We start from the raw sequence: 18,650 nt of genomic DNA, 5'->3' as shown, positions 1-18,650 counted from the left end.
AATCTATTTTGACTAGGACGGAATGTTCGTTCGTCCCTCCCAATCAAAATGGATTGGACGTCTTGCTCTCCAATGGCAACCAGTGAGTTCAGGCCCACATGAGAACTAATTGCAGTGAAAGTGGCCTGCGTACCAAAATGAGTTTAACACCCCTGATTTACATCATTCCACTCAAAAGTCTTCTTATCTATAACGTGCACCTTAAGGCAGCGTTTGTGAGCGTGTTAGCTAATTACCCCAGCAGCAACGTACTAAGCTGTAATGACTGCGATATGTTAGCAGTTATTCAACTGAGTTGATCTCTGTTGTGGTTCTTTTCTGTAGCGGAGCTAAGGAGCGTGCCTCATTAATTTGTTGCGTTGCGTTCAAGGCACGGCCTTCGCTTCTTTCGCCTTGCTTTATGCATGAATGCGTCAGGTTAGCCATCTCAGCAGCCGGCGCCAGCCGAGTGCGAGTAATGCGTGCGTGTTAAATCTTGATTAACTCGCCCTTTGTTTTCACTGAATTAGCTCTTTCCGTGCCATTGACGATGGTAGACGTCCAATCGTGTGGCTCTTTGTCATCCTTCTGCTGTGAATGTATATTTGTTGGTCATTAGTAGATGTCCATTCCAGTTGATGGATGGATTTGACGTTCAGGGTTATGAGTGAGAACCTCTTGGTACTTCATGATATGATACGATTTGCGATACAAAGCTCACGATAATGATGATCTGACAATATGGCGATACAACGATACATCGGTCAGGAAATTATTCTAGGATATTCTACAAACAACTAATAAACAGAAAAACAAGCTTCTGCTGAGAATGGAAATTAGTTTATCATTAGTAGACGTCCAATCCATTTGAACTGGGAGGATTGAACGTCTATGGCCGGTAGTGGCAGCCAATACCAGGCAATGAGGTGATTTTGGGCCATTTAAGCTCATTTACCTGTTCATTTTTAGTTACGTCTAGTAGATCTTGGGGTATTTTATGGGTCTCTTCCTGTTTATTTTGAGTTACAGAACAGGAAATGACCTGGGAATCACCCGAATGAATAGGCTGTGACTCAAACTCAAAAGAAAATGACCTGTAAATACCCTAAAATGAACAGCAAGTGACCTGTAAATGCCCTGAAAATCGGACAGAATGACTGTGAATGCTCTGGTTTCGAATGAACGAACGTTCCCAGTCTAAATGGATTGGGTCTCGAGCCACGTCAATGCAGCCTTAGAGTTAATTTAGACACTATTATGGTGGAAGATTTTGGTAGCAACTTGTTGGTTCATTTTTTTTTTTTTTTTTTTAAAGACATTTTTTCAAAACGATATCTCGATTTTTGGCAGGAGCATATTGATAACCTTTTGGGATACAAAGTATCACGATAGATCACCATTTCGATATTTTGTCACACCCCTATTCAGGGTTTCCCCTAGGATTTTTTTGAAGCTTTGGTGGTGGTGGGCTGCATCAAAGTCGGACAGCCCCACATGTTGTGCCGTGGCAAAATTGCATCTTGTGTTGAAAGAATTGTAAATATCTCTAAAATGAAAGCCGCACAAACAAAACTTTTACGGCACAAACGATTTACATCATTTTTCTATAACTTTGCATCTGATGGGTGGGGGCAACTTCACGGAGGTCCGTAGAAATGGTCACAAAGCACACATAGCAATATACCAAGTGTTGTCTTTTTTTTTTTTTTAAACCTCTGGGTCATCGTCTTGCCGTCGTGTTGCGTGATTTTGCTGTTGTTGTTGTGCTGCGAGCATTTGCTGTCGTGTTGTGGCAATTGGGATTCATGCTTTTGCCAATTTGCAATCGTGCGTTAGGAATTGGGGATCATTTTGTGGCAGTTTGCATTCGTGCTTTTTTTCTTTTTTGCAAAGCGTTTGCAATTGGGGTTTGTGCTTTTTTTCTACTTGCATAGTGTTTGGACTTTGCATTTCGCCTGACACCTCTCGGCCACACGTTTCTAGCTCGTCATTGTCATGAAAAAATGATTATTCGACGAAATACAGGTTGACCCAAAAAATAGGAACAAAACCAAGAGTGATGGAAGCAAAACATTTTATTCATCGTAATTGAAACCTTAAAACCTGACATTCAAGAAACAATGATGGAATTTTCATATAAAAATGATGTCCTTTCAATGGCGTTCTGTTGCATGAATGCATTCTTGAAATTTGCAGTTGACCGCTGTTGACAAAAAAATGGGAATTTTTGCGTATTGGCAGACATGAGCAAGTGTCAGCGCTGTAAGACCTTCAGCAAGTACACAATGTGCCATTTTAGTAACCATGGTGAATTCAGGATGAATTTCACAGTATCCCAGCAATTGATGAGGAACCATTCTCAACAGCAGATTTCAAGAATGCATTCGTAGAAGAGGACACCATTTATAGAAGGTCATTTTTTTTTTTTAAAAACCTGTCCTATTCAGCTGTTTGACACAGAGAATGGAAGTCTAAGTGCCCGGATTCTGAACAGTTTTAATGTTTCACATTGAGAGTCTGACATACTCCGATTGTGATCATTCAAAGTACCTTTTTATTATGACAAAGCAGCGAACAGGAAGGGATTATGGGGGGACAGAAGAAAAGAAATACAAGAGAAGAAAGAAAAGAAACACATACACAAACAACAACAAGAAATACATTGAACATTTAAACTAGTTACTAATATGCTGGTGCTATCGTCAGCGAGATGTATTTCCGGTTTACACCATGTGGGGGCCTATTGGCCAGTGAAAGAGGAGAATGGGGGTGGGGGTGTCTATAAGACTATAAGCTAAGTGATTGAAAGGGGTAGAGTGTACACAAATCAGTTCTGTGATCTAGAACCCAGTAATCGTGTGAATCTCTTATGAGTGTAAGCCCGTTGGCGACCAACCCTACGCCGCCGCATCGCCAATCCCGGCACCGGAACCCCCAACCCGAGCATGCCCTACCACATCCAGCAGCACGCAAGCCCCACCGGGCACGCGACAGCCACGCAGACGGGCGGAGAAACCGCGCGGGCGCCAACCCAGGGCCATGGCCCCCACCCAGCCAGCCCGGAGAGGGAGGGCGGGCGGGGGGGGTGGGTTTGGCCATGCGCAGCCCATCCCTCCTCCCGCCGCCCAGCAAAGGAGCCCCCCCCCCCCCCCCCCCACGGGACCCAGGGTGGTCCCCCGAGCCACCCGTGCGCCCATCAACCGGCCTTCAGGGATGGCAGGAGGGGACGCATCACCAACCCCACGCCTACACCCACCCCCGCCCGCCCACCCGGGCCACGAGCCACAGCCACAGCCCCCCAACCGGCACGGCACGCCACGGGACCCCCAGCGGCCCACCAAGCCCCAGGCAAGGCAGGGACCCCCGCCGGTGCAGGCGACACCCCGCTGATACACCGGCGCCCAGCCAGCGACCCGCGACGGAGCGCAGGGCGGATGCCCAGCCAGAGAAGAGAGGGGAAGGCGGAGGCAGGAGAACGCCCAGGAACTGCCACGGGGCGATGCAAGATCGGAGACCCGACCCCCCCAACCCACTCCCGCGGCCGGCAGCCGAGGCAGAGGGGAGGCCACACCCCGGGAGCCACGCCATATAGAAAAAGTGTGGGACCCACCTACCACCCTATTACTGTGGCTGCCAGGTTCCCGACTGGCAGCCATCACCCAGCACCGTGATGGGGGTGTGAGGGGAGGGGAGTGCAATGTATGCATTAAAATAGGAGAGCTTGGCTTGGGGCAGTGGGACCGCAGCATGGAGTTTCTGCCCAGCTGCCTGTCCCACCGCCCTTTGCCGGAGCTCTCCTGTGGAGTATGATGTGTGTGGTGCATTTAAAAAAGGTGCAGGGATGGCGGGGCCTGTGGTGAGGAGGCAGCCATGAGGCCCCCCCCCCCCCCCCCCCCCCAACAGGTCCCAACCATCCCACAACCCTGGTGTGTGGTGCATTAAAAACAGGGGGGAGTCGGGCTGGGACTGTAAAGCCCCATCCCAACTCTCCCCGGAGAAATGTATGAGCATGTAAGTGCCAGGGTGAAAAATATTTACAGTGCCGAAGTGAGAAGTGCGTGAGTTAAGAGGCAGGCTTCCGCGGGCGTGGCCCCGTCCACCAGAACCACCGGCCCCAGGGCGGAAGAAGCGTCAGGGCCCCGATCAATCCCCGCCCCAGACCACCCACGGCACCTCCGCCACCGCCCACCCCCCTCCCACCCACCGAGCACCCACCCCGCACCCCGAGCAGGCGCCACACCAAGCGCCGGCGACCTGGGGGCGTCCACCCCACCGGCAAGGGACAGCAAGCCTCACCCTAGGCCCCGCGGGCCCCAAGAGGCCCCGCCAACGACCCCGCCGGCCGGGGGGCAGCCGCGGCCGCCGCGGCCCAGGGAGGCGGACAAGGCCGGAAACAGACCAAGGGGAGGGAAGCGCACCCCCCACAACCCACCCCCGGGCCAAGAGGGGCGCGCGGTATGGCACCAGAGGGCACCTCCCCGGCACCCGGTACAGGGAGACGCGGCTCCGGCCGGGCGGACCTGGGAGGGAACCATGGCTGCCGCATACACCCCTCGGCCCCCACCCCAACTCCACCCCACCCCAAATAGAAGGTCATTTTAAAAAAACGAAAATTCCATTGTTTCTTCAAGGGAACCTTGGATTTAAAACTTGTTGGCTCTAATAAGCCAGAGTTGTTCTTTTACTAAAATATGTTATTAGAAACACATAAAATATTGCCACCAATTTAAAAAATCTATAATATTTAGTACATTTTTTGACCTACCGTGGGAGCCATGTTTTAAGCGCTAGATTGTCACTATCACTCTATGAATACTACCAGGTTACTGCAATTCCGTCTATGCGGCGAGGCGTCCAAAATATTCATTCATCGGTTAAAAGCGGCAAGTACTTACTAATTGTGTTTTTATTGAGTCTTTTGTTACCTTTACATTTCCTCAAAATACTTTTAGGATGCGTTTCCCTCTCATACTTTTAAGCATTGTGTTTTGAAGTGGTAGCTTGAAATCAGATTGTTGATTTGTTGACCACATTAGTCATGGAGCATATTTAAACCACCCTTATTTCATATTACTACTAGGTATTTTCTTAAGGTAATCTTTAGTATGTTCTGTGTATGCATCCAAACAAAACAAGTTGAAAGCGCACCGTAGTTCTTTGGGTAACAAATTCTCTTGTAGGACGTTTCGCTGATGTAGCACATTTTGGCCGAACACCGCTTTTTTTCCCTACTCTCGTCTCATCCCGTCTTTCCAGTTCATTTTGCTTTTGCTGCTCGTTTTGTTAAATATCGACGGTGCTGTCATTCTCATTAATGTTCCTCTTGGGTTCAAATTGAAAGGGTTGAACAGATGCCACGTTTATGTTGCTAGAGTCATACTCTGGAAGCCTGGCAGCGTAACCATGTGACGTCACTGCGAAGTCAACAACAATGGCGACCTACTAGTTAAACTAATTTTACAAATTGTACAAAAATGAAAACATCAAGAGGGGTTTCAATATCAAATTATTTAAACTCATAAAAACGTTTCTTTTAAGAGTGTCTTTCTATCTGTGGATTCCTTTAAATGGCATGTTTTAAGGTTTCAATTACTAACAATGTTTTTTTGTCTCTCTTGATTGGATTGTTAACAGGTTTTTGGGTTAACCGTTATTGTCATCGTTGACGAAAACAATAGCGCCAGAAAAAGAAATATTTTGTCACACCCAACTTTTTTTAAGCAACGCAGAAATTAAAAACCTACCGAAAATAAAGCTACTGAGTTGTCATGACGCTGAAACGGTCACTTACCGCTGAACAAATGTCATCTGACCTCACCATTTGTCTTGTCAGCTTTAAATGGATTGCTCTTACTTCATGGTGGAAAAGGTCGGATTGATCCGAGCACTGTCATTTAACGTATTTGGACCGGTCACTGCACGTTTAGGAGCTAATTGATGCTCTCCTTTTAAACGCTTTTTACGACCGCCATAATCCCCGAATGTGACTTTAGAATGACCTGCTCCTTTTTGTTGCACTTCTTTGATTCATTAGCGTGATTAGCCTTACTTGCCGCGCTTCGATATATGCGGGATGTCACATCTGAACATGTTAAAATTCTGTTTCATTTGAAAAACAATGCCCTAGTGTTTGTTTTGCAGGAATTGTCGCCTGGTTTTCCCAGACACTACTCGCTCAATTTCTCAATTGCACAGCCGTTGCGGGTCGCCTCACTTAGGTAATTAAAAAGCCCGGCGGCATCAAGCGCGGTAGCTGAGCTAGCGTGCATAGAGGTGGACTGCATCAAAAGCTGGCAAGTTCCTGAGTAGCCTTCATTTACATAATTTTTACCAGAACCACGACGTATAATGCGATAAATCTACCTCGTGAAGTTGGCCCCCCATCACACTCAAATTCATATAAAAATGATGTCAATTTTTTGTTTTACTCTGGTGCTTGTTTCTGCTGGAAAAGTTTTGTTTGTGCTGCTATCTTTTTGGAGATATTGAGATATTAATTTCGAGTGATGATGTCACGCAGCGCCCTCATCAACTGCGGAACGGAACCGCAATGGTACCATTTGTTTGTGCTAGGTTTGTGCTGTAAAAAATTTGTTTGTGCTGCGATCGTTTTATCGATACCGAGATATTAATTTCAAGTGAGGACGTCCATCGCAGCCCCTCCGTTGCGGCTGACGGAGCGTACAAACTCTCTCAATAACAGAGGGGTGTCCTAACAGCTAGCGCAGACGTAGCACAAACAAATGGCACCCCTTTCGGGTCCATTTTGCAATAAATTGGGGGCTGCGTGGCGTCATCACTCGAAATTAATATCTGAAAACGATAGCAGCACAAATTAAGCATAAACATTAGCGTACCGCATGTAACAGGGTCACCTTTGCTCATTAACTCATTCACTCCCAGCCATTTTCACCAGAGCAAGGCCCTTCGCTCCCGGCCGTTTTTCTGGATTTTGACTGATTTTGCAAGGCCCACAGAAAATTCTGTTCTATTGCTATATAAACATTAGAGATGTTCCGATCGATCGGGTCTGATCACGTCATTTTCAAAGTATCGGAATCGGCAAAAAAATATCGGCCATGCCTTTTTTTTAAATAAATATATATATATATATATATATATATTTGAATTAAATCGTTTTCCTATTGTATTTAATGTTACAGACATAATATATTACACTCATCCAGAGTCTTTAGTTTAGGCTTACCGGAGGGTTATCAAAAGTATCCCGATAACGGCGGCATGTCACGTTAAAATATTTAACGCTATTTTAATATATAAGCTGCACGATCCTCTCACTCATTGTCGCGCTCAATCTGTAATGGCACCGCTTTACCTTTATAGAGAGATAAAAGGCGGCGCAACATAAGTAAAGTGAATTTTGGCAGCCTTTGATTAGAAAAATCATGGGAAGCAATGTGGGGAAGCAGGGTGGAAATAGATCTTTGTCTTACCACTTTAAGTTATTTCCCAAAGCAGAGAAGATATATCCATTGGTAGCACGACCCACAGTCATCGTTGTACTTCCCATCATGGTTCCACTCCCATCATGCATTGGGGCATGCCCGCAGTATCATTTACTGAAAGCTCAACAAATACACTAGATGGCAATATTTACTCACAATACACATAGTCACAAGTCTTTCTATCCATGGATCCCTCTCACAGAAAGAATGTTAATAATGTAAATGCCATCTTGAGGATTTACTGTCATAATAAACAAATACAGTACTTATGTACTGTATGTTGAATGTATGTATTCGTCTGAGTTTTATTCATTTTTTTCTTAATGCATTGCCAAAATGTATATGATCGGGAAAAATTATTGGGAATGATTGGAATTGAATTGGGAGCAAAAAAAGCAATCGGATCGGGAAATATCGGGATCGGCAGATACTCAAACTAAAACGATCGGGATCGGCTCGGGAGCAAAAAAACATGATCGGAACAACCCTAATAAACATGGAACCCACCAAAAGAAAGATTACTCTCTTCTTTCAGCAGAAAAAAAGTAAGTTCATATCTTTTTCCATTCTTTAGAAATCAGCATTAGAAAATAGCTTAGTTTGAGCAATTTTCCAATTTCTGATTTTTGTAAACGCTTGCATTTCAAACATAACTTTGACTTTAACACAGCTATTTTTTGCTTTAGTTACATGATCCCAAACATCTGCATAATGTTTTCCTTTTACAAAATATCATAATGAACAAGACAAATAGAGCTTTTGATAGCAAAGTAACATTTTGTTTACACATGACTACTGAGATGCCGAGATGACACCGTTGTCGCTGCGTCTGCCGTATAAACTTTTCCCTCATCGTTGTCTGTCTCACAAAGATGGATTATTTTTGAATCTCTGCAGGGTCTGCTTGGCGAGCCCGCTGCACGGTGGTCTCAGTCGTTTTGCTCCGTCGTCAAGCGCCTGGCATTCCAGGCGTCCTCTCGGTTGTTTTGTTCGCTCGTCCGCCGCCTGGCATACTGCCGCCAGCGCTCTGATCGTGCTGCCCGGCTTTTCATTGCTGTTGAATTGGGTTGCGGGTCTTTACAAAATGCGCTACTGCCCTCCATTGGCCAGTTTTATTGCTTTAAAATGGGTTTGGAGCCTTGTTTTTTGTTTCTCAGATAGATCGCAAGCTATACATTCTTCTTAAAAAATATAGCGTATTTATACGTTTCTGGGAGCAAATGAGTTAATATTCATGACGTTAGCAACTGTTGGTAGCGGGGTCAAACTTGCGTTTGTTAGATGCATGTAAATAGTGTATGAACGAGATGTTTATTGAGCCAAACCTACCAATTCTGTCCGAATATGATGTCCCTGCTGCCAAATTCACTGGTAAAGATGTGGAAAAATATACAAATGTTCAGTTAAAGAGATGGCTTGAGTGTCGAGGGAAAAAGAGCCGACCTGATCCAGAGTTAGCTTTTTTATCGACACCTTTTCTTGTGTGTATTGCTTCACGCCACTGACAATGACATTCTCCTGTTTCAACAAGCTATCCTTTACCACCATACTCCCTGTATCTCTTATATACGCTGCTCACACAAATTAAAGGAACAAGGTGTAATACATTTTTGACCCTTCTTGGGGGTTAGTCATATCGCTATTTTTGTGTAGCGATCGCAAATGCTACTCAGTGACAGCCAACGAACACTTTTAATTTTTTCATTAATAACAAATCTTAATTCTATATTTATGTACATTTCCTCCTTACTAAAGTTGTTTCTTTACAACAGAAAAGGTAACAACAGTGACAGTCAGATAGTATTTTCATTTTTTTCAGGTCATTCATTGTCAGACAGAAGCAGCACAGCAAAACGCCACGCTAAAAAATAAGTAAAAATACCAAAATGGCTTGCCTCTTCGGGGTGGGCGGTGGCAGGCAATGGATCAGCATTGTCACCTGTAGGACCATGGCCCCCAAGAAAATGTTTACTGCATATGAAGGTGAATGGCTTCACCTTGCTGGCGTTAAACTGGTCTTTTGGACGCCCGCACAAGTTGATCCATTGTTCACATTTTTTTCCTGTGACTTTTTAGCTTAGGGAAATGTATGAAGAAAACATCCTTCATATGTCGTAATATCTAGGGTCATTTCTACAAGTTCCATAGCAGCAGTGTTTACTTGGCAAATTATTTTTTTGAAAGATAACTGGCAGAAAACAAGCAGGACTAGCATGGGTTGTATACGAGTGCGCTTCTATGTTGACCCCCTTCCAGTTTACCATGGTGACGTCACGAAGCCTTGCGGTCTAATAATAGCATTATTGCGGTACGCTATTGATACAATTTTTAGCCATTTTCAATCAAAATGGGGGGCTGGTTGACCTCGGATTGACCTTATATAATAATTGTAAATCTTAAAAACGATAGCCCAAATGAAACATTTTACAGCACAAACACACAACAAACAATTGACATCATTTTTATTTAAATTTGCGTCTGATGGGGAGTCAACTTCATGGAGGTAATAATGCTTGGTCCTTTTTATCTTCGACTCAGAGGACACGATGGGCGTGATTTTCAAAAATATTTTGAAATGGCCTTGTCAAACCACGACACGTTTCCACTTTGCGTTAGTAAAGTGCATTTGAATTCACAGGCATTCAATGTTGTTTTTTGACCTTGCTGCTTTTTTGCAGAGATTTCAACAAATTCATTGCAATGGCTAGTCACTAGAGCTGGGAATCTTTAGGCACCTAACGATTCGATTACGATTCAGAGGCTCCGATTCGATTATAAAACGATTATTGATGCACCCCCCTCCTTTTTTTGTTTTATTTTTTTGTTTTAAATGTTTTGTACATTAGTTCCAAAATTGTTCAAAAATACTCTCAGGCTAAACCAAACTACTATTTCAGTATCAAGTTAACATATAGCAGTAAAAACATATACAAAAATATCAGTAAATAAAAACCTCTAGTCCCCATTCTATATCAGCAGCTTTAAACTACATTCAATTATTTTAATGTTGTGAATCAACCGTTAAAGTTGTTAAAATTGCTCCCGTCATTCCATAATTTCCCTTTTGTCTACTTTCGACATGTGAAAGTTTTAAAACTATTTTAAAGATAGATTCAAATCAATATTTTACCGATTTAGGAGTATTTTAGATAAAAAGTTAATTAGGTTTGCTTGGAAGGTTCGCTACAACAGCCTTGCAGGGAAGTGTACTGCTTTAAGATGGCGGCCGTTTACTACGCCCGCATCTAGCTTTTTGTAGCTGTGCTGCTTACGCTACCGAATCAATGGTGCATCTAGTCCTATATAAATGATATCTACCGTGACATTATGTCGATGTACTTTATAGCAGCTTTTCGGCAGCAGTCAGGTATGTTGTTTTGTTGTTTTTTTTTTATCTCGTGGCATGAGTTGAGCTAGAGCCGTGAGTTGAGCATTGGCATAACCGGGTAATGAGAAGCATGATGTTTAGCTACTCTCGCTCCCTTCTTCATTGTTCCAAAGACCGCGCGGCGCGCTGAGTGTGTTGTACTTCCGCTTTACTTTGCATATTTCAATAATCGGAATTTGGATGTTTGTGAATCGTTCTCGAATCTTCCACGGCCAAATTGCGAATAATCTAAGAATCGGAAATTTTGCACACCTCTACTAGTCACAGTGTTTAAATTGTTAGAACATTAAAAAGAACAAAGAGAACAACTGAAAAGACTTTTTTCCTTCCAGGTAACGCAGCCCCTTGAGGTAATAATGTAACCCCAAAAGTGTGTTTGTTCTCTTGATTGCTCATAGACATTCAGTGAAATACAGTGGTATAAAAAAAGTATCTGAACCTTTTGGAATTTCTCACAATTCTGCATAGAATCACCATGAATTGAGATCTGATCTTTGCAAAATCTCACAGATGTAAAAACAGTGTCTGCTTTAACTAAAACCACCCAAACGTTTACAGATTTCATATTTTAATGAGGATAGTATGCGAACAATGACAGAAGGGGGAAAATGAATAAGTGAACCATCACATTTAATAATTTGTGGCCCCCCTTTGGCAGCAATAACTTCAACCAGACGCTTCCCGTACCTGCAGATCAGTCTGGCACATCAACCAGGACTAATCTTGGCCCATTCTTCTCTACAAAACTGCTGCAGTTCAGTTAGATTCCTGGGATGTCTTCATTAATCGCTGTCTTTAGGTCATGCCACAACATCTCAATGGGGTTCAAGTCTGGACTTTGTCTTGGCCACTCCAGAACATGTAGTTTTCCTGAAACCATTCTGAAGTTGATTTACGTCTGTGTTATGGGTCATTGACTTGTTGCAGCATGCATCCTCTTTTTAGCTTCAACTGTCTGACAGGCGGCTTCAGGTTTTCCAGCAAAACATCCTGATAAACCTTTGAATTCATTCTTCCAGTAATGATTGCAAGTTGTCCAGGCCCCAAGGCGACAAAACAACCCCAAATCATGATGCTCCCTCCACCATGCTCTTGGTAAGCTCTTCCATTTTTCCTCCACACATGACGTTGTGTGTTACTCCCAAACAATTCAACTTTGGTTTCATCAGTCCATAAAATATTTTGCCAAAACTTCTGTGGAGTGTCCAAGTGCCTTTTTGCGAACATTAAAGTGCAACAATGTTTTTTTACTAGACAGCAGTGGCTTCCTCCGTGAAGTCCTCCCATGAACACCATTCTTGGCCATAGTTTTACATATAGTCGATGTGTGCACAAAGATATTGGACTGTGCCAGTGAATTCTGTAAGTCTTTAGCAGACACTTTAGTGTTCTTTTTTTTTACCTCTCTGAGTATTCTGCGCTGAACTCTTGGCGTCACCTTTGGTGGACAGCCACTCCTTGGGAGAGAAGCAACAGTGCCAAGCTCTCTCCATTTGTAGACAACTTCTCTGACTGTCAATTGATGAACATCCAGACTTTTAGAGATGGTTTTGTATCCTTACCCAGCTTTATAAAAATCAACAATCCTGGATTTTAGGTCTTCAGACAGCTCTTTTAACCAAGCCATGATGGACATCAAACAATGCTTGTCAACAAGACAATTCTTACCAGGTGTGTGTTTTATAGTGGGCAGGGCAGCTTTAAACCACTCATCAGTGACTGGGCACTAGGCATGTGCCGGTATGAGATTTTGACGGTATGATAACCGTGAGCAAAAATACCGCGGTTTCACGGTATCACGGTATTGCAATTATAGCTCCAAAATGTGTTATTTTGAGATGTATGGGTTAAAAAAAAAAAAAAAACTTCTTTTCATTGAACAGGATTTTTTTTAGAACATAGTTGCAAATTGGAATATGAATGTATTGTTAAAATATATAAATTATCAATAAAAAAAACAAATTTTAAATAAAATTAAAATATAACGTAGACTATACCCACAGCAACAGCTCAAGTTGCTCAAGTTTAGAGCAAGAACAAAATAATTTCTATAAAAAAAGTAAAAACTCTTTTGAATAAAATTTTTAAAAATTTATACTGCATAATTTTTTTTGAGGATTGAAAAGCTCAAGTGAAGTTTTGCCATTTTCAGCCACTGTGTCAACTCTAGTCTACATGATGTCATGCCTTTGTGTTAGAAAGAACAAAGAATTCAAAAGTTAATAAGTTAGTTAAAAATGTATAAGTTAGTTAAAATGTAAATATTGTTGTGGAAAGGTTTCATCTTAAAAAAAAAAAAAAAAATTGGGATTGAGACCTCTCCTTGATCCAGTGAACGTGAATTTGTGCTTAGGGCAAGATCATCTTTCCTCAATTAACGATCTTTGATGCTATGCCTTTTTTTCCCCTTCATTCAAGAGAATCATGCTTGTTTTCTCACTCTGCGGCTGTAACACTCGACGAAGTTGCTCTCCCAACTAAGCCTAGGCTAACATTCGTCTTTTGTAAGCTTTTAGTTAGTTTGTATATCGAATTTCAAAGGAAAATATGTGTTTTGTTTTTGGCGAACTCATAGTGCTAATCTGTTTAGCTACTCACACATGGAAAAATACAATTGTACAACGTTTTAAATGTATTCATTCTGTATATTTCACTTACCTCGATTTGAGAGCTCAATAAATTGAAGAAAAGAACGCCTTATGTTTGGAGTATTTGTTTAGGGTTCGCTGGCTGTTTAGCCGATAATCACTTTCACACGCAGCAACAAACGGGAGGGGGTGAGCGCTGCCGCGCCACGCCACGCCACTTCTGGCTGGATTTTTGACACATGAAAAATGGCGAATACCGTACTACGGTCTGACGGAAAATTTTAGTGGTTTTGAAACCGCGACGTTTTCACACCACGGTAAACCGTGAAACCGGTAACCGGCACATGTCTACTGGGCACACATTCGACTTAAATTATTTGGTAAAAATTGGTGTCAATTGCTCTTTAAGTCTCCTTAGGCAGAGGGTTCACTTCCTTATTTTCCCCCCTTCTTCATTGCTTGCATGCTATCCTCATTAAAATATGAAAACCTCTCAATGTTTGGGTGGTTTTAGTTAAAGCAGACACTGTTTTTACATCTGTGTGATTTTGACAAAGATCAGATCACATTTGATGGTGATTTCATGCAGAAATATGGGAAATCCAAAAGATTTAGATACTTTTTCATACCACTGTATCTCACTGAATGTCTATGAGCAATAAAGAGAACAAAGACACTTTTGGGGTTACATTATTACCTCAAGGGGCTGCGTTAACTGGAAGGAAAAAAGTATTTTCAGCTGTTCAAAAAAATGTGTCAAATTTCCGTTACAGATGGGTCAGTTGGCGATGATTTTTTTACATGCTTTGGGGAAGTTAAAAATTCCCTTAATTTGTACAGAATTGTACATGCTAGCTAGAGAATTTCTCTCGAACATCAATTTTCATCAGGTTGGGAATACCGTTATACCCAGTCATGACACCTTTTTTGATTAATTTGATGACTTGTGGAACGGTCCATATAGATATTCTATTTGGCATTCCCCAACTTTGGAACTCTTCATTTATTTTTGAAGTATGTTTAACACAACAAATCTAAAATTAGTGTATCAGTAGTTTAACCATTTTACAAGATTTGAACATGTCAGCTTCGATGGCCTGTGTGGAAGAAACATTACATCAAAGGTAAAGATTTAGTTTACTAGTACAATTAAATGTATAAAATATTTGAAAAGAAATTTAATAAATATTGAATATGCATCTTTTTTAGTTGTATACAACTGAACGAGTAGTGGATTTAAGCCCGTTTTAAATATTGAATTCACTCAATATTTAGTATACCACTAGAGGGAGCCCTTGTGCTGCAATTTGAGAACTACCGCTTAAAATTAAATTCTGTGACGTGTGTGTTTGCAGGTGCCCACGTTCCACCACAGTGGAGAGCACGCCAGGATGAGGAGACTGTAGGCACCCGCCGTAGTATGGCCGCGTCCCGTTCCTCGCGCGTCACAAGGTCATCGGTGGGGCTTAATGGATTGGACGAGAACTTTTGTGGCCGCACGCTCAGGAACCGCAGCATCGCTCAGCCCGAGGAGACATTTGTGTCTCCGCTCCCCAGGGCCCGGTCGCCCAAGAAGAGGCAGGAGTCTCGGCATGACTCCAGGCAGGTGTCCAAACAGCAGGGGTCCAAGAAGGAGGACAAGCAGGAGTCCAAATCAGACCCCAAGAAGGAGAAAACCAAACAGGAAACTCGAGAGTACGTTGAAAATGAGTTGGTCCAGGACTCTGAGCAGCATATCTCATTGTTGGAACGGTTAAATGACTCCAAAGACTCAAATAGTCCTTTGGTAGCTGAGCAGGAGCCGTCGTCCGGCCCACTCAAACGTAGCGGCTCGTGTCTGGAGAACGACGTTAGCCCCGAGAAGTCGGAAAACTGCGATAAAGGGAACGGGGCGCCGGCTGCCCCTCCTTTAATCAAAAGGGCCAAGCGGTGTTCCCGACCCGAATCTCAGGGACACGAGGAGGATGCGGCAAATCCCGAGAGTCCTGTTTCCGACCTCTGTAAAGGCAACACTTGTGAAGACATTCCTGCCTGTAACTCGGACTTGGCTCCTGCCTCGCCTGCCCTCGCGGAAGAGGAGCCGGCTAAAGATGGCCGGGAGGTGTGCGAAGAGGCACTGTGGCTCCCGGACTCACACAAGGCCTCCAATGGACTCGGGGATGACGTGGTGGAGAAACTCGCCGAGGACTCTTCAACTCCTGCATCAGTCACGGGCTGTCCTACGCTGCTCAACGGCGACCAGGCTGGGGCGTCCTCTTCGCCCCAACCGACGGTGCCTTGTACAAACTCCAGCCCGGCGCGCGCAGCAGTCGCAGCCTCGGAGGCATCGCCTGCGTCCTTCTCGCCGGCTCCTCCGGAGGACCCGCTCCCGGACTTGATGGTGGCTAGGGAGCAGGAAGTGGAGCACGTTGAGGTGGACGTAGTAGGCGACCCCCTATGTCTGGCCGGCGAGGAGCAGGTGATGGACAGCGAGTGCGACGCTAACGGAGGTCCGCTCACGCCGGTCCCAGACGCTGCCTCGGCCGCTTCACCTTCACCCGCAACCTATAATAGCAACTCAGGAGAAACGACGCCCCCGCTGGCGCCGACCCCGCCGCCCACCGAGCCCGGTTGCACCCCCCCGTCTTTTGCAGAACTTTACGAACACAGGTACACCCTACGGACTTCGCCACATAAGGTGTCCCCCGCTAAAGCCTGCTCTCCGCCTCGGGACAACGGGAGGGAAGAAGGGGAGACGGCAGAAGAAATGGACGAGGACTTTTCTGTTCCCTTGAACTCCTTGTGTCTCCCGGAGGACAAGGGGACCACCAGCGCGCCGCCCGGGGACCAAACGTGTGGCACCCATGACGTCGGCAAGGAAGTGGCGTGCAGTCAAACGACTGAGGAGGAGGAGGAAGAGGAGCCAGATGTGTATTACTTTGAATCTGATCACCTGGCTCTGAAACACAACAAAGAGTATGTGTGAGGAGCTTTCGCGGGATTTTTGTTCACCCCGCTACCCTCCCTTTGCCGTCTCGCTCATGTAGCACACCCTAATCGTTTCACTTTATTCAAATAATCCTGCTGTGCTCTTGATGTTAATAGGATTTGTGGCTGGTAAAAATTGAAATAATGCTGTGTAATACTCTGAAACCAGCGGAATGCAACTCAATCCGCTCCGTGAGAATTTTTGTGTCTACATCGGTTTTAGGCGCAAATATTTATTAGCCGGTTAAAAAGTGTCACTTTATCTCATAGGCTGCCATTGACGGTGATAGAAAAAACAGTTGTTTTAAAAATAAACTGTTTTGCATTGACCACTCGGTAACAATGGCATATTACGACCTAAAACACTGAAAATAAGGAAACACGAAAAGCTTTAATGTTGTTTCATAAATTAACGTATTGGGTGCCATTGACGGCGACCGTTCGAAGTACAGTTACACAGTGAAGGCCAAAAGTATTGGCACCCCTGCAATTCTGTCAGATAATGCTCAATTTCTCCTAGAAAATGATTGCAATTACAAATGCTTTGGTAGTAATATCTTAATTTATTTTGCTTTCAATGAAACACAAAACAGAATGGAAAATAAATTAAATCATTATCATTTTACACAAAACTCCAAAAATGGGCCGGGCAAAAGTATTGGCACCCTCAGCCTAACGCTTGGTAGCACAACCTTTAACAAAATAACTGCGAACAACCGCTTCTGGTATCCCATCAATGAGATTCTTACAATGCTGTGCTGGAATTTTAGACCATTCTTTTTTTGGCCAACTGCTCCAGGTCTGAGATTTTAAGGGTGCCTTCTCCAAATTGCCATTTTCAGATCTCTCCCCAGGTGTTCTTTGGGATTCAGGTCTGGACTCATTGCTGGCCGCTTTAGAAGTCTCCAGTGCTTTCTCTCAAACCATTTTCTAGTGCTTTTTGAAGTGTGTTTGGGCTCTACATTATGCTGCGAAATTTGTTGGTAGTCTTCAGACTTCATAATGCCATGCAGATAGCCAAGCAGCCCAGTGCCAGAGGGAGCAAAGCAACCCCAAAACATCAGGGAACCTCTGCCATGTTTGACTGTGTGAACCGTGTTCTTTTCTGTTGTTGCCTCTACTTTTGCCTTATGTGACAGATTATTCTTCCAAAACATTTTTTGGCTTTCTATGGTAAGTCTTGGCAAACTCCAGCCTGGCTTTTTTATGTCTCTGCATCAGAAGTGGGGTCTTCCTGGGTATCCTACCATCGAGTCCCTTTTCATTCAGACGCCGACGGATAGTATGAGTTGACACTGTTGGACCCTCGGACTGCAGGACAGCTTGAACTTGTTTGGATGTTAGTCGAGGTTCTTTATCTACCATCTGCACAATCTTTCGTTGACATGTCTCGTCAATTTTTGTTTTCCGTCCACATCTAGGGAGGTTAGCCCCAGGGCCATGAGCTTTACATTTATTGATGACACTGCACACGGTAGACACATGAATATTCAGGTCTTTGGAGATGGACTTGTAGCCTTGCGATTGCCCATTTTTTTCACAATTTTGCTTCTCAAGTCCTCAGACAGTTCTTTGGTCTTCTTTCTTTTCTCCATGCCCAATGTGCTACACACAAGGACACAGGACAGAGGTTGAGTCAACTTTAATACATTTTAACTGGCTGCAAGTGTGATTTAGTTATTTCCACCGCCTGTTATGTGCCACAGGTAAGTAACAGGTGCTGTTAATTACACAAATTAGAGAAGCATCACATGATTTTTCAAAGGGTGCCAATACTTTTGTCCGGCCCATTTTTGGAGTTTTGTGTAAAAGGATAATGATTTTAATTTTTTGCAATTGCAAACATTTTCTGGGAGAAATGGAGAATTATCTGACAGAACTGCAAGGGTGCCAGTACTTTTGGCCAGCAGTGTAGACTGGTGTGACTGCAACTATGCAAAGAACCCGAGTTCCATCTTATTTGGCTCATTTAGGCATCTTGTTGATGTATTATTCATAAATAACTGGAATGTTTTTCCACCATGAATTTGTTAGCTTCTATCGACGGCGATAGATAGAAATAATTGGATGTCTATCACCATTAATTCACTGATGCCAGCAATCCCAGTTAAAATTGATGTCTATCACCATCAGTGGCATTGACTTAGTTAACAATTCATTTTAAAATAAGACTTTATTAGTACAGTGGTACCTTGACTTATTTTGAAGGGACAGAAAACACGGCGATTAAATGACTTTTATGTGGTGGCTCAAAGTATTTAA

General features: G+C 43.6%; 1 protein-coding gene across 4 annotated transcripts in view; it reads left to right on the top strand.

Annotated features, from left to right (window-relative positions):
- Positions 1–18,650, top strand: part of zzz3 (zinc finger, ZZ-type containing 3) — a 45,865-nt gene that overhangs the window by 8,296 nt on the left and 18,919 nt on the right. For all 4 annotated transcript variants that reach the window (XM_057856648.1, XM_057856649.1, XM_057856647.1 and 1 more), the window contains exon 2: positions 14,777–16,376. In XM_057856648.1, coding sequence (XP_057712631.1) covers positions 14,842–16,376 — 1,535 coding nt within the window. In that variant the 5' untranslated portion in view covers positions 14,777–14,841. The remainder of the gene's footprint in view (positions 1–14,776; positions 16,377–18,650) is intronic.

Source organism: Corythoichthys intestinalis, chromosome 14, assembly GCF_030265065.1.
Source record: "Corythoichthys intestinalis isolate RoL2023-P3 chromosome 14, ASM3026506v1, whole genome shotgun sequence".
NCBI lineage: Eukaryota > Metazoa > Chordata > Actinopteri > Syngnathiformes > Syngnathidae > Corythoichthys > Corythoichthys intestinalis.
This window is presented reverse-complemented; position numbering and strand designations above follow the sequence as displayed.